Source organism: Oxyura jamaicensis, chromosome 3 (genome assembly GCF_011077185.1).
Source record: "Oxyura jamaicensis isolate SHBP4307 breed ruddy duck chromosome 3, BPBGC_Ojam_1.0, whole genome shotgun sequence".
NCBI classification, from domain to species: domain Eukaryota; kingdom Metazoa; phylum Chordata; class Aves; order Anseriformes; family Anatidae; genus Oxyura; species Oxyura jamaicensis.
In genome coordinates, this window is record NC_048895.1 from 85,464,784 (window position 1) to 85,481,185 (window position 16,402).

The following is a 16,402-nucleotide window of genomic DNA, read 5'->3' on the forward strand; positions in this document are numbered from 1 at the left end:
TAATAATAATTTCACTCTGAAGGCAGTATGTCTCATTTATCAATCAAGCATTCTTTGGTTTCCTAAGAATATCCTAACTTATTTTTCAGATTTATCAGTTTTATCATACATGTCAGACCTTGTGATGATTTTAATGATGAATTATTCATACTTCAACAGTTTTGTCCTCATATCACCCTGAATTCTGCTGCTAAAAACTTTAGTTACCACATTTTAATTTTTTCTCTTTGGATAGAATGATATCTTAATTTTCAAAGGTAAAGTGAAATGACCCTGAGTAGGCAAGCAGAACCGTGATAACTGTAAACAGATAAATATGTGGTCACTTTCTCAGAATGAAAAGTCAAAATAATAACCCTAATTCAAGAATAGGGAGATAATTCAAGGTCATTACAACAATCATCTGTGAAGAATCTCCTCTCTTAGTCTTAGTATAGTATAATTCTTAATTCAAGTTAATGACTTAGGGGTAAATCCTGGGGAAGAAGCAAATCCTTCAAGAAAGGCCTCTGCTCCATGCAAAAGCTATCAAAGAGCTTAATGACAAAATCCTCCACCCCAGTTGGTCAGACTCCCTGGGCAGCTGGGCTATCGCGGTTAATAGAGCTCATAACAGGTAATAGACTTACAACTGGCTTCTTTCCATGTAGATTATTGGTATGTTATTTTAGAAGATTTGAGGGGACTACTCTGCGATTTTACTGGCAGTGGATCTTCCTTGGTGGTAACTTTATTACTCTCTCCCCATATATCATTCAAATCTTTCAGTGTCCTGAATGATTCAGTGTCCAGTGTTTGGGCCCTTGTGATTTCTGGTGGACACAAGACCACATTTTCACAGAGCAAGTTCCTTTTATGCAGTGTTACCTTTATGTTCCATGATCTGATATGATATTACTGTGATATGATCTGATATTACTCTGGAAAACTCGTTACTGTCAATGATTCTATAACAAACATTATATGACTACATCATCATTTTCATTTACTTTACAACAATTAGATAATTCTACTCATGTCAGCTGCTGCCTCTAGCACGTTCTGCAAAACCATAAAAATTGCCTGTTGCTTTCATTGTATAAACTCCTATATTTTTAAAATATTATTCATAATCAAGCACTCAATTTCTTTCCATATTAGAATACCAAATATTTCATAATATAAATGTCATTATTATGTTTTTTACACAGAAAAATTTGAATGTTAATTCTGAAGTTAAATAAGAACCAAGATACATATGTACACTGGCATATATGGTAGAATTTCTCCCATTCTTTACTTGAAGTACTGTTCTTTTTGCACTTGTATGCTTTTCCTTTGTTTTTCTCTTATTGATCAGATGCTAACTTATCTTTAAACATTTAATTAACAAAGTTTCCAATTGTCAAGATACTGTGTTTCTACCTTCCTTATTTTTTCTTGATTAGTATAAGTACATGATAATTAACATTTATTAAATGCAGCGTGCTATTTCTTCTTTATCCTGCAAACTCACAGTGTTTTACTCTTATTTTTTAACATTACTCTCACTAAACTTATTTCTTTTGAACCATATTATTTCATTTTATTAACCTTTTACAAATTTTTAAACCATTCATTAAAACAATAATTCAGGCACACATATACCATGCTTTTCTTACATCTTCTTCCTTCAAGTTTTCCAGTTATCTACAAAATTTACCCTTTCTTTTCTAAAAAGTTCTTCCAACAAGCCTCGTATTCTGATTACATTTTACTTCATTTTTCATCGAAGCATATGAAAATGCATAACATCAAAAGTATGAAAATGAAATGAAATAGATATTTTATATGAACTTTAATATCTTTATTAAAATGTATGCAAAATTTTGGGAGATAATCTAAAATACAGTAATGGGTACTGTTGCATGATCCTACAAAATGTTGTACTTCAGCTTGCTTAAATGTATACCTGTTTTTATTGTTAAAATTTTAACATGAAATTTAGCTGCTAAGTCACATAATAGAGAATCTCATACATTTAGGAAGCGTGACCAACTGAGTCTTGAGTTTTTGTGTGCATTCTAATATGGGGGTTTCTGTGTTTGATTGTATTTGGAGAACACTTTTCATAAATGAATAGCTGCATAAGTAAAACTTGAGCCTAGCTGTTCAATTTCCACTTAGTGATCTCACTTTTTTCTACTGTAGCTGTTCCACTTTTCTGGGAATAATTAAAGATCTATTGAGATACAAAGAGCTAGAGCATTCCTGACACTATCATGCAGTGTCAAAGAAGCATAATTGCAGTCTGTTCTGATTAATACATCTGTTTTGGTGAGGGATGGAAAGAGGAGTGCACTGTGGAGTAAAAGAGGAAGATTGGAAACAGCTACTTCTTTCCCCAAAGACAATTAAACTCCTCCTATTCAGCTTTTGAAAGGATGTATTTCAGTGTCTAGTTCCCAGGGTTCAAGACAATGTGAAGGGAGATGTGACCTGCAGCCCAGAGCAAAGACAAGAACATCTGAAAGGGTACCCATTTAAGGTACTACTATTTCTCATATTACGTATTTGTTAGTATAGACATCTTTTTGTACTGCAAGCTAATACAGATGTTTCACTTTCCACAAGCTCCATAGTTACTTAACAGAGTGCTGTAAACTTCCCTATGGGGTTATAGTCTCACAAATGAGATGCTGTAGCACAGACTTCGAACACCTAAGTATCCTTTGTGGATCTAACCCAAGGACACTACTGAAAACAAGATTTAGGGCTTCTGAAACCTTTACTGTGTGTGAACTGACAGTCACATAATGAGTTATAAGGAAATTAGTTACCAGTTTTTTGAGTCATGGTTGCCCAGCATGATCAATGAACGTTTCTCCTCAATATATTAATTCATTCTGTACATTGAAAACACCATTACAGTTAAAAACAAAGAGCTCTCAGATTCACAAGTATTTTCCAGTCATGATCTTGCTTACTGCCTATTCAATGTATCTTTATGTATGTTTACCTTTTATCTTTTCCAGAAAGCCCTAGTAAAATAAATCATGAAGCCAAACATCTAGCAGATGCCTCAGGGTCAGACAAAACAGAAAGAACAACAAAGAGGTCCAGAGTGTCAACCATAAGGCGGATATTTGACATGGCAAAACACCGAACAAAGAGGTCATCCTTTTTCTCAACTGGTGTGAAAGTTTGCCCACAAGAATCAGTGAAGCAGATTTTAGCCAGTCACCAAGCTTATTATAGATTAAGAGGTAAGATAATGATTGTAGCCTGTGATTCTTCCCTGAAAGTATTGACAAAACCTAGTGATTTTTCAGAATCTTGTTTTTTAGCTCTAGAAAATGTATCTGATATTTACTTTATGATTAAATATTACATGCAAATCAGCACAGGTCAAGACAGGCAATTTCCAGAACAGGAAAAAAAAAAAAAAAAAAAAAAAAAAAAAAAAAAAAAGGCACTCAAAAGACTAATGATATCAATGTAATTGCATATTTTTAGAGCATGACAGAACTTGAAGACCAAATTATTCTTGCACTACTGTGTAAAGATGTACTGCTACTCAGAATTAATCCCACCCATTCAAGACATTTACAGAAACTATTCAAATGCCATTTCTTGAATAGATTGGTGTATCTGTACTTGTATTAAGTCTATGGAAGTGTTGGTACAACACAAGCACTAATATAATTGCAGCAGCACCTGCCAAGATGTTAGTCTTATTTTTAAAATCTAGAATGTTTTTTTCTGCTCTTTCCCAAATCCCTCTATCCCTCCCTCCCTTTCTTTTCCTCCCTTGACTGTAGAGAGCTTATAGAGTTACCACTCTAATTTTAGGTCCCTATAGAGAATAGTGCAAACAGTTTTTGATATTTCCTATCTTCCTCTCTCTCTCTTTCCCCATTCAGTGACTGTTCCAATTTGTATTTCTTTAAAAAATCATATTTTGGAGTTGCAAATAAATAGACCAAATATAACTCTAAAACATAGTCAGCACTTCAGGGATGCAAGTATTTAAGGCAACTTCTACTCTCTTAAATCATCTTAATTTATGTATCTGTTCCTCTGTATGGGTCTCCAATCATTCACATATATGTATTCTAACTTGGTTGCTCCCCAGCTCCCTTTCAGTGAACCAACCTGTTCCCTCTGAAGTGTAATCTGGATGTACAGCTGCAAAAATTTTACTCCAGTAGCCACTTTCCATAGGCAGAATGGACAAGCAACATCAATGTCTATGGATAGAAACATGTTTGGAATCTATTGTAGGACTGAATTCTGCACCAGTGGGCATTGGAGAAAACTCTGAAACCTATGTCAAAGAGGCTGATCCAAAAAGCCTTTCTTAAACGGGAATTAATCCTGAAAATCCTTAAAACTCTCTAGTTATGTCCCTGATTGGTCATAAAACAAGGTCTCCTAGGACAGGCAGCTACCATTAATCTGAATTTAAGGAATGGCAGCTGTGACATTTTCCTTTAAAATTGATGAGCATGCTACTAACATCTTTTTGGAGAGCAGCACATCACTTCAGAGTGGGAGATTGAGTTTTGTAAGCCTTGTGCAAGCATACTCAAACTTACACCTCCTCTTTCCTAGCAGAACATTATACACTCACAAACTCTTCTGAGTAGGTGTCACACAGTTCTTCTGAAGTACAGTTGAATCTGAAGTTCTTCCCCAAAAGTACACAAGAGAGCAGATGACTGCAGCTAAATAATTGGTATACTCATTCAGAAAAAGTGTTTCTGTTCTCTTGAATATTTGCACATTTTGCATTATAATGTTCCTGGTTAAAACCTCAAAAAGAAAAATTTCCTTCAAGGAAAAGATCAAAACTCATGGCTTCTGCCCTCCCAGCTGAGCATGCAAATGTACCTGATGAAAGTGTTAAATGAAGAAAAAAAAAAAATAAATAAAATAAAAAAGAAAAAAAAAAAAGAAAAAAAAAAAAAAAAGAGGTGAAAACTTTGTGATTCTAGCATTATACCTGAAACTACACCTAGTAACCACAGTACAAGCCTTCATGGAAAGATGATTTGGTAGCCATGCTGGAGTCTTTCAGCCTTCACTAGACAGCCTAAGAGTGGGACAATCTTATCGCCATTTTGTTTTGTAGACATACCTTCAGGTACATTGTTTTTCTTATCTAAAGTTTAGAAGACCACTTCCACCCCTCTAAGTCCCATGAAATATTTAGATGTGTGAAAACACTGTGGATCGTATCTGTCCTCTAGAGAATTTTAGCGCTTCCTTAGGGAAATTACTATATTTTCTTTTTGAATATTCTAATTAATTCACACGAAAACACCATCAGAAATGAGCACATAACAAAACACTGCTCAGATATATATGCTCAGAGAGTTACTAATAAAAAACCTTCATCAGGATGAAGACAGTCCTTTATGTGGGGCAAACTGAGAACATGCATAGAATCAGTTATGATGCCTGGCCACATGTCATGTTTATTTAAACCCTGAAAACTGGATTTTCATCAGATATTATATCTTTATTCAACAGTTGCTACACAGAAAAACAAGATGCCAGAGAGATATGAGGAAAAAAATGATAGAAAGAATCTCTAGCTGCTAGCTCATAATGAAAATCTTTTCAAAAGACATCTTGTTGCTTTTTAATAACCTGGCCACCTCTGCTCCACATACAGCTGCTCTACAGGGAGGGCAGGTGGTTGCTGAGTTATTATTATAGTGCCCTAATACCGCTACGTGAGTACATCCCTACAGCAAGTTTTGAGAATATCCATTTCTAGGACTGATTACACTAATTGCAGAGACACTTGTATTTTAGATAATGCAGATAATTATCTCACCGTAAGTCAAAGCATGTATCAAGTATTGAAAATAAATGTCCCATCTCACAGTAATGAACTCTGCAAAGTAAAGTGCTAAAGGGAACAGTTTTTAAATTGCCACCAAGGCTTTATTAAAATGCTTTTTCTACTTTGTTTGAAATTCCCCTTCTCTAAAAGCATTTAACTTTAAACAACATTTTGAAGAAGCCTGTTCCTTCATCTCAAGTGAGGGAACATTATCCTTTTATAAAGCTGAAAATACAGCTGGCTTTTATGACGAAGAATACCAGAGGAATCACCAAGTAGCAACAGAGGCAGTCACCCACTAAAGGGCATAGGGCAATAGCTCCAACAAACTGAACTGATGTTGCTCAAAGCGTATTCATTCTAGCTGCCACCAAGCCATGTTGGTTATCTTCTACAACTGCATTCACAGGCCCTGCAGGGGTCAACCTGAAGAAGTGGGCATTTCTATAAGTGAGCAAGGATGTCCATGCAGAACAGCACATCTTGGCAAGGACTGTGCTAGCCTGAGCTAATCTAGCTATCTCTTTGCACCACTCAGTGGTTTTAAATGTGACCCAGGTACAGACAGGTGACATTCAAGGCTTAGTTGGAGACTGTGCAAAGTAAGTGAAGTGAAATCCCAACATTCTGGGTGTATGGATTTTATGGTGTCTGAACACAAATACAAAGACTTGCATAGTTAGTCAGGTACGCAGTAGCTGCCTGGAGGAGGGATCAGTTTATCTTCCAGAATTGTCTGAAATTAGAAATGGTTTCAACTTAAAACAAAGAGGAGACTTCAACAAGATGCTGGTAAAAGTGCACTCAGAAGTGTAGACCCTGATTACTAGAAAATAGTTCAAAAAAACAAGGCCAGGCTCTAATATGCATTCTGGGTTTCTATCATGCTACAGCTCAACTTTACAGCTTTCTTGCATAAGCAGTGAGCCAATGGAATTACATACAAGTACTAATCTCCATTATTACATATTTTTATTACTGTCATGTACTTAAATCAGTTAGCATCCAGTAAATTAATGTCCTTTACAGCCATTCCTGAATACCATCTCTTCCAATTCCCCATTGCTGTCATATTTTCATTGTGTTCACTTTCATTTCCCTAAATAATACAGAATGCTACTGTTCTCTCTGCTGCCACAGTCCCTGTTAATCTTGTCTGATGTAGCTTGGCATTTAACTGGGTAATTCATCACCATGGAGGAGATTTTTAATATTGAATACATGAGTGTGTACAGTTGTCTAGAAAGGAAGGAAATGGTGTTCTTTCCAAAGGAATTTTACCCATACTAAGTCATTCAAGTTTTCCAGAGGAGCTTAAAGAAACATAAAAGCATGTATATGCTACAGGAAGTCCTTAAGACTTTGAGAAGTCTAAAAGCATTGCAAATGTAGAACATAAGAAAATCAATTTAGCCTGATGCATTTAAAAAAATATATTTTCCATTGAAGATGGGCCAGAAGGAGGACCCAGACTGTCAGTCTGACCTCAGTGCCAGGGAAGGTTACGGAGTATATCATCTTGAATGACAGTACACGGCACGTGCAGGACAATCCAGTAAGCATGGGCTTATAAAAGGCAGGTCCTGCTTGCTGAACCTTATCTCCTTCCAAGACAAGGTACCCTACTTAGTGGAAGAGGGAAAGGCTGTGAATGTTACCTACCCAGACTTTAGTAAAACTTTTGACAACATTTCCCACAGCATTCTCCTGGAGAAACTGGCTGTCTATGGCTTGGATGGGTATATGCTTTTCTGGGTAAAAAACTGGCTGGGTGGCTAGGCCAAAAGTGTTGTGGTGAACAGAGTTAAATCCAGCTGGAGGCTGGTCACAAGTTGTATCCTCCAGGGCTCTGTATTGGTTATTTAGCCAGGATGTGGTGGTTTTACCTTGCTAGGCAGATGAACTCCATCACAACAGCTCTCTCGCTCCCCCTCCTCAGAAGAAAAGGAGGCTCAGGGGAGAGCTTATCACTCTCTACAACTATGAGGCTGTATCAGGGTGGGGTGGCAGTCTCTTCTCCCAAGGAACAAGCAATAGGACAAGAGGAAATGGCCCCAAGTTGCACCAGGGAAGGTTTAGATCTGATATTAGGAAAAAATTCTTCACTGAAGTGGTTGTGAGGCACAGTAAAAGTCTGCTCATGGAAGTTGTTAAGTCACCATCCTTGGAGGTATTCAAAAAACATGTAGATGTGGTGCTTAGGGATATGGTTTAGTGGTAGACTTGGCAGTGCTAGGTAAATGGTTGAGCTTTTCCAGAGGTCTTTTCCAAACTAAATGATTGTATGAATATCAAAATCTTACATATGTTCTACTTAGCTTATTCTATGCCCAATTAACCATTCTGATGTACAAAACTTTTATATACAGTTAAAATTTTGATTATTCAATTATGAAGACTGCTAGATTTTTTTTTAATCTACCTCCCTGTTTGCTGTCACTGGAACCTCCACTGTATGTATTTTTGAAGTGACCAAAGTGTGCTTTGTGTTTGCCCTTTCTTCATGCTGATGATGTTATACCAAGTTAATCTGTTTTTTAAAATGGGGAAATTACAGTCCTTAACTCAGAGAAAACTAATCCTTCAGCATTAAGGCAAATGACTGTCAACTCAAAAATACTTAAAAGACCTAGAAATACCCAGAAGATGGATTTATTTACTAAGTACAGTAAAATGTGTAAATCCCAAATCTCTTTAAAAAAGGCTTTCAACTTTACTTTTTGGTACAAAGCATCCATCCCTAGCCCCTTTCTTCTTACTCAGTCTGCCAGGAAGCTGTGTGGGAAGCCTTTCGTATTTTTCTGGATCGGATTCCTGATACTTCTGAATATCAGAACTGGGTTACTGCCTGCCAGAGGGAAACCTTCTGCATATTTGACATTGGCAAAAACTTCAGCAATTCCCAAGAGCACCTGGAAATAATCCAACGGGTAAGGATTACTGACATTTATTTTGAAACTGAGGGAGACTTCCAAGTTGCTTCCCCATCTGCATATATATGGGCAAAATATTGCTCAGGAAGAGGAGGGGGCATGTGCTAGAAGAAAAATGTTAAAAAATAAACAAAGAGCTAACAGGCTTCTGCTCAATGGTTGGACACATCCACTAGTAAAACGCTGTTTTTCTTAATCTTTTCGCAGCGAGTAAAACATAGAACCTTCCAGGAAAGGTAAGTAACACAAGTAGAACCTCATCACTTGATGTTACTGACTTTTATGAAAAAGATATGTGTAGATGTGTGTGGATGTGAGCATATATATATAGCACTGTGATGTATTTCGTGTGTGCTGTGAAAGATATGTATGCTGTATGTGTTATAGATCACAGTAACTGAATCACAAATAACTAAGGCAGGCAAATATCTGAGTTGCCTGTTCACCTGGAGACAGCACAGGAGGTTTTCTTAGACTAATGTAAGCATGAATCTCTGGCAGAGCTATGGCCTTACATTAGACTAACATAAATGGAGAAAGGGACAAAAGATTACATGCAGTTCCTATAATGTTCAAAAGGAAAATCAGAGAGCTGGAAAGTTTATCTGAGAGGCTACTTGAGAAATAATATGAAAATGCTATGCCTTCACTTTAGCTTTCCCCTGTATTTTTACATGTCACGCTCTTGTAAACTAATGTGATGCTTTATTCTGAAAAAAACTCTTGGAAATGTATTATGCTTCTGATAGTGCTCAGAAGTCTGAGAATGGTAGGATTAAAGTTACAATATTGAACTCTCTGCATATAAATACTATAGCACATCCAAACAAACCATTCTCGACAGTTTCTCTGATTTATGCATTATTTTTCTTTCAAATATTTTTAGATTTTCAGATGTAGCAAATAATCTTCTCTATTCATATGTTATGGTGTCTCATGATCACAGAGGTCTTCTATATCTTTTTTGATTACGACATGGGTGCTTTGAGTATTCTTCTAATAAATATATTTTTAATAATGTAGTGCCCAATTAAACTCCCCTGAAAGTCCAAAGGGAGGTCTTCTCACTCAATCTAGTGCAAACAGCAGCAGCAAGGCAATACGTGAAGTGACTGATTTCAGAGTCCTTATGCTCTATGTAAACAGTGTGGTTTTCTCTAGGCACGATTCAGAAGATGAGGTAAATTCTATGAAATTAATAATATTTTAGTTGGAAATACAGGCAGCTGTGCTTATGAATTGTTGGACTTCCATCTTTACTACTACATGGACTGGGGAAATGTTCTGTATCTTCTGTAAGTTATCATATAGAGATATTATTTGAATTTGTGAAAACATTACAAATAGAAATTTAGTTCTCACTGCATAAGATATCTAAGTAATGTGTAAGTCAGGATTTGCCATACTCTATTCATGCTACTAAACAGCTAGTCTGGTCCTGTGTAGGAATGCAGCCCAGCCATCTTTTCTGTTCACACTACATGCTTTACATTTTCTCAGTTAACATGACACTACACATTTGCAGTGCTCTTAGGTCTCATAACAGTTTTCATAACAGTTTTCACAAAGCTCCACCTGCATGCACTGTCTTAATAATAGATATTTCTATATAAATGTTCCTTATTAATTTCCATGATGGGGCTTCTTTTTTTCTCCCCAGTCTACTTACAACCCGAAAAAACTGAAATTATTCATGTCAAATTTTAGGAAAGAAATATCTCAATATATGACATAAAAGATTGTTATCTAAGAATCTAAATGTTTCCAAAAGCTACAATTAATAAATAATTTTTAGAGTAGAAATTATCCTATAGCCTTAACTGCAGGAATCCTTAACACATCTACTATATAGTGTACTTTTTATACATGTGCGTATACACAACACTTCTGCTTACCAGGCAAGGTAACAGACTCAGTTCCAAAATTTTTTCACCAGCATATAACTGTAAAATGACAGAAACAATAAATAATAACACTAACATTACAAAAAAGAATCCTGTCACACTTGTTATCCTGTTATCTGACATATACTTGAAGTTTCAGCTGTCTGCCTGGGGACCATGGGAGACATTAATCCATGAATATTACATCCAGATTGAAATCTAAAGGTTCCTACCATCATCATAATATTGTCCCAGGAATCTGATTTGAAACTGTCTTTAGACTGATGATATTCTAGTGCAGGCTGACAACTGAACAAAAAGTACTCCCATCCTCTCCTCATACCAAAGCATGAAATGCCCTTGAAACCATGAAATGTCCATTGGCTATAAAATTAGAAGCCCAAAACACTCATTGAATTATCCCAATCGGATGAGATATAGCAAAGGAGATAATCAGTTGGTTTAGAAAATGCATTAGGTCTTGTTCTCATTACTGTCAGTGGACAATTATTTATAGACTTTGAAAAGAGAAAAAGAAGGTTCTGTGCACTGTGATTATCTCTGTGACTCCATCCTTCTGACTGTCCAAAGAAAATCACTTATGAAACCTCATGAGCAGATTTCCAACAGGACTGGGTGGAGGAATATATCTGATCAGTATTTTTATTAATTTTAAGAACAAATACCATATTGAAGAAGAGTACAGAAGTACAGTATTTCCATAAACTGCTGAATATAAAACAGAATCTAATGGTCCATTGCCCTGTATAATCAACTTATGAAATATTTCACTACAAATAAATTCTTTCATTTAATGTAGGTGCCATTTCTACATTTTGTTACACCTTTATCATTGTCAGTACAGCATGCTGATCACTAAATCACTCATTTCTATTTGATTGATAGGAAAGATGAAATATCCACAGAAAAAACAGGTGGCAAAAAGCTGGAAGACATTCCTTCTGTTTCTACAGGTAAAGTCAAATCTGCTTGCTGTGTAGCTGCCCATTAAATAGAATTGCTAAAATCAGTGACTCAGATCTTAGAAGTCTGTAATTGAATGAATGCAGTGGAAGCATGACAAGTTCAGTCAAGTACAATAAAAATGATCTAGCAAAATATTCTATAAGAAGCATTTTTTGATTTATCTGCAGCATTTCTTCTATGATTCTATTCTATGATTCTATTCAAGTGTCGCATTTCAGTTTTTTTTCACTGTCTTTAATGCATCTTATAAATTATGTTTTCACAGTTTCATGTGTCATGTTTCATGTATTCAGAGATAATTTTGCTTCAGTTATGAAATAACATTTATAGATGCTGCATTTTGTTAACCAAAATAAGCAAATGGTTGAAAATAAACAATTACTTTAGCCAGAAAGTCACAGCAATGCAAAGACATTAATTTGAGTAATTGATCCATTTAGACTTACCAACATTGTAGTATGTCAGATTTCTTTAAAAAAAGATAGAATTTTATTCCATTATAATAATCTGTAAATATGAACAATTTGATTCAAGGAGGAAACATGCTGTATACATATTTTCAAGAGGGCCAAATATGACAGAATCTTACTGATAGTGTCTACTAGTGTGGTAGCTTTGCTGGAAAACTTTGTCAAAGACTCTTGTTACTTTAAATTGAGACCTTAGAAAAAGTGGCCATCACAGCGACAAAGATCTCTCAGGGAGCTTACAATTGACCAACACAGAAAAGGGAAGATTTTTGTCCATCTTTGATATGCAAACCTGTTCTCACATTATTTTATTTGAATCCCTGCCAGGTCCCCCTGGCTCTTCCCTCCCTCCATATGCACCGATACCTAATGGCACACTGCTCAATGAAATTGTCAATGACACGAAGACTCCTGTGAAGGTGAGGATGGACTGTTTTTCTATCCCCCCTTTTGACTCACCTCTTGTTTTTGAACTCAGCTAGCAGAAAAAAAAGGGGGACAAAAACCAGTAAAACACTTTTAATGTTTGATGTTTATATTAATGCTCCCCTTTTTTATTGCTAGTAGGGCTGAAGGATTTTATCAACATCTATCTATATCATGAATGATGGCTCTTCCATACACAGTAGAAAGTATAAAAATATTGCAATCACTTTTTAAATAGTCTTTTTTTTTTTTTTTTTTTTAATCAGGAGCCTGTTGCTTTTTTTATGCCATTTTGCAAATTGCTTTTCACTAAAAACCTTCCAGAAGCCCTATGGAGGCAGACTGAGACCTCTCCAGGGCCCTGGGTGGGTCACACATCTGAGGAGATACAGGAAGGAACCCTTGTCTTGAATTTCTCTTCTGCTTTGCTCTAAGGTTTCTTTCATTTTCTAAAGAGTTTACCCTTCTGGAGTAGCTCTTTGGGAAGACTCTCTGAGTTTTTTGTTGTCTGTGTGCTGTCAGCATAAATAGAGGTTCATGCCACCTCCTCCCCACTTGTGTGAACTCAGGGTCTCAGTGTCACCACCAAGAATTTCAGAGTAGTAATGCTGGCCAAAACCTCACCTACGGCACCACAGGAAAATGCTGCCTTTCACCATCCCACCTCAGCAAACTTCTCAGCTCTAGAACAGGAATTGCACTAGGATAATCCTAGATAAACAGTATTTTTACTGTCTGAAATTATTACATCCTTGGGATCCAGAGAAACCAAATCATCTTAAAAGTCTCAACTACCTACCGGTATCTCAAGCCATCCAGAAAGCACATATGCCTTGACCTTTTATTTATATTGTACAGAACAGTCATAGAACCATTCAGGTTGGAAAAGACCTCCAAGATCATCTGATCCAACCATCCCTCAACCACCAATATCACCCACTAAACCATATTTTTATATACAGCACAAAATATATTTTCTTTCAAAACTGAGGCATCACATGTCATGACTTAGCAGAGCTGAGTTATGCAGAGCTGAGTTATGCAGAACTAATGGGGGCAGAATGTATTCTTTCCTCTTTCACTTATTCTTTATTACATAAATGTCTTATTTTCTCTCTTATCCCCTGGCACATTGTAACTGTGCATATTTCTTCTGCTTATTCTTGGAAGCTATCAAAACCCAGGTGTTACATATGGGACAGATGTCTCCAGCAGCATTATGCCACCCCACCCAACAGCAGAAATGGAAACCCCACCTCTCTGTAGGATTCAGTCTGATGAGTTTGCTGCTCTCTTGGGCCAGCTTCTTATAGAATCATTAAGACTGGAAAATCCTTTTTGACCTCCAAAATCCTCTGGTTCAGCCATCACCCTACCACCATTACCCACTAAACCATGTCCCTAGGCTCCATGTCCAATCTTTCCTTAAACACCCCCAGGGACAGTGACCCCACTGCTTCCCTGGGCAACCTGTTCCATTGCCTGACAACTCCTTCTGAGAATAAATGTCTCCTCATTTCCAACCTGAACCTCCCCTGGTGCATGTTGAGGCCATTCCCTCTAATCATATCACTAGTTACCTGTGAGAAAAGGCCAACCCCCAGCTCCCAACACCTTCCTTCCATGTAATTGTAGAGAGCAATAAGATCTCTCCCGAGCCTCCTCTTCCCCGGACTAAACTACCCCAGTTCCCTCAGCTGCTCCTGGACTTGTGTTCTAGGCCCTTCACCAGCTTCGTAGCCCTTCTCTGGATATGCTCCAAGGCCTTGATGCCCTTCTTGTAGTGAGGGTCCCAAAACTGAACACAGAACTCGAGGTGCGGCCTCAACAGAGTATGGGGCGACAATCACCTCCCTGGTCCTGCTGGCTATACTGTTCCTGATACAAGCCAGAATGCCATTGGCCTTCTTGACCACCTGGGTACACTGCCAGCTCAAGTTCAGGCAAGCATCAATCAATACCCGAGATCCTTTTGCCCTACACAGCTTTCCAGCCTGTTTACTGCATGGGGTTATTGTGGCCAAAGTGCAGGACCCAACACTTAGTCATGTTGAACCTCATCCCCTTGGCCTCTGCCCATCAATCCAACCTATCCAGGTCCCTCTGCAGGGCCTTCCTACCTTCTGGCAGATTGACACTTCCCTCCAACTTGGTATCATCTGCAAACTTACTGTGGGTGCACTCAATTCCATCATCCAAATTGTCAATGTAGGTATAAAGATGGTGGGCCCCAACATCAGGGGCCCCAATCATTCTCAATCATCCTGTTCTTGTTGTTCTTTCTAACTGAGGTATAAAAAGTATGGTTGAGAGTAGAATTGTCCATGAGCAAATACAAATGCAAAGAAGTGTTAAAAGAATGAGTATCTAACTATTACTAATAAGTATAAATAAGCAATGTATATGCAATCATTGTGGTAAACAAAATCTTGTTCTTTGTTAAAGACTTTCATATTTTTGACAGCTAAACATGATAGAAACCTGAAAGGTTTTATTCAAAAAGTGAAAGACTTCTTCTCTAGTAAAACATACTCGAAGTGGAACACAGGATTGGTATGTGTTACCGTCAATGACCACAGTTGTGAAGGGACAGAAATAACTGACAGAAGGCAGAGGTTCCTGGCTGGCCTCCTTGAATCACTTCCCTCAAGTGCTTATGTTCCAATATATGAAATTTGAAACTGAGCACTGTGAACAAGAATTATCTCCTGACCCCGTAATCAACAAAAATACAACATTACAGCTGGGATGATCTAGGAAATTTTTCTGAATGCACCCATAGTGACATTCCTTCCTGTGGCCAGGGCATGGTAGCCTGCAAAGTAATTGGCTTTTGGTGATTAACATTATTAAAGGAAAAAAAAATACTAATGTAGGCCACAATTGCAAACTGTTTGGGGAATCAATAAACAAAAAAAGAGTACTTCTAATAGCACTGAAGTCAACTGCACAGGAAAGGTGTAACACAGGTAGGGCCAATTCTACTTTACTATGAGGAAAAAAAAAATACAAATGTCTGAACATGAAACTGTAACAGAGAGTCTGGCAGTCTTGCTTGTTGACCAAAGGTATTGTAAGAGTAGGACACCAACCAGCTTTCAACATTTGCTTGTCCTCTCCTTGAGGTCACAAACTTTCCTCCAAAATGCCAAGTAAAGCCATAACTCTTTAATGACAGTGGAAACAAGAAGAGTTGGTAACTGCAAGAAATGGCTTGATTATCTTCATCATCTTCATTATTGCATATAAAAGGCAACACTCCTGTCACAGTAATAGAAACTTGTTTGCAAAGGCAGAAGAAACAAGCCAACAGAGGTGTCTGGGAATCCTTGCCATTTGTAGGATATGGTTCAGAAAGCTATTCTGGGGAGGGGCTTAAAAAGGAATACTTCTACCTATTAAATACTGAAATGTAGGGAGAAAAAAGTTACTTACCTTTATTTCTCCTATTTTTTTCTCTCCTCTTTTTTTCCAGGAACTAGGAACAAATACAGTCCCAGAACTGCCTGCAGAACAAATGGTAGAATTCAGTGTCACTCTCACTGATCAGGAGTACACAGCTGAACTTAATGACCCCAACTCTCCACAGTACCGACAACTAGCTGCCAAATTTCAGCTACAGGTAAGGAGGTTTAGTGAATGCTGAAACACTGGCTTTATACCTTGAGATTCATAACATGAAACTACTTTCATGGTGAAAAAGAACAAGAATCAACCATCCTCTCTTAAAGTAGATAATTTCTGTTGTCTCAAGACCTTCAGTTTTTCTTCATGTAGAGACACCTTTTGCCCTTGTTTAGGCCATCTGTCCAGCTACCAAGCCAACATCTTGGTCAGCAGTAGAGCCTCAAATAACTGATGAGGAGAATATTGGTCCAACTGTAACTTTAG

General features: G+C 37.3%; 1 protein-coding gene across 1 annotated transcript in view; it reads left to right on the forward strand.

The window, feature by feature from the left end:
- The window catches only part of IMPG1 (interphotoreceptor matrix proteoglycan 1), a 62,955-nt gene that overhangs the window by 9,143 nt on the left and 37,410 nt on the right, over window positions 1–16,402 (forward strand). Inside the window, exons 2-7 of the mRNA XM_035320938.1 lie at window positions 2,994–3,224; window positions 8,576–8,742; window positions 8,953–8,981; window positions 11,535–11,602; window positions 12,413–12,504; window positions 15,987–16,133. Coding sequence (XP_035176829.1) covers window positions 2,994–3,224; window positions 8,576–8,742; window positions 8,953–8,981; window positions 11,535–11,602; window positions 12,413–12,504; window positions 15,987–16,133 — 734 coding nt within the window. The remainder of the gene's footprint in view (window positions 1–2,993; window positions 3,225–8,575; window positions 8,743–8,952; window positions 8,982–11,534; window positions 11,603–12,412; window positions 12,505–15,986; window positions 16,134–16,402) is intronic.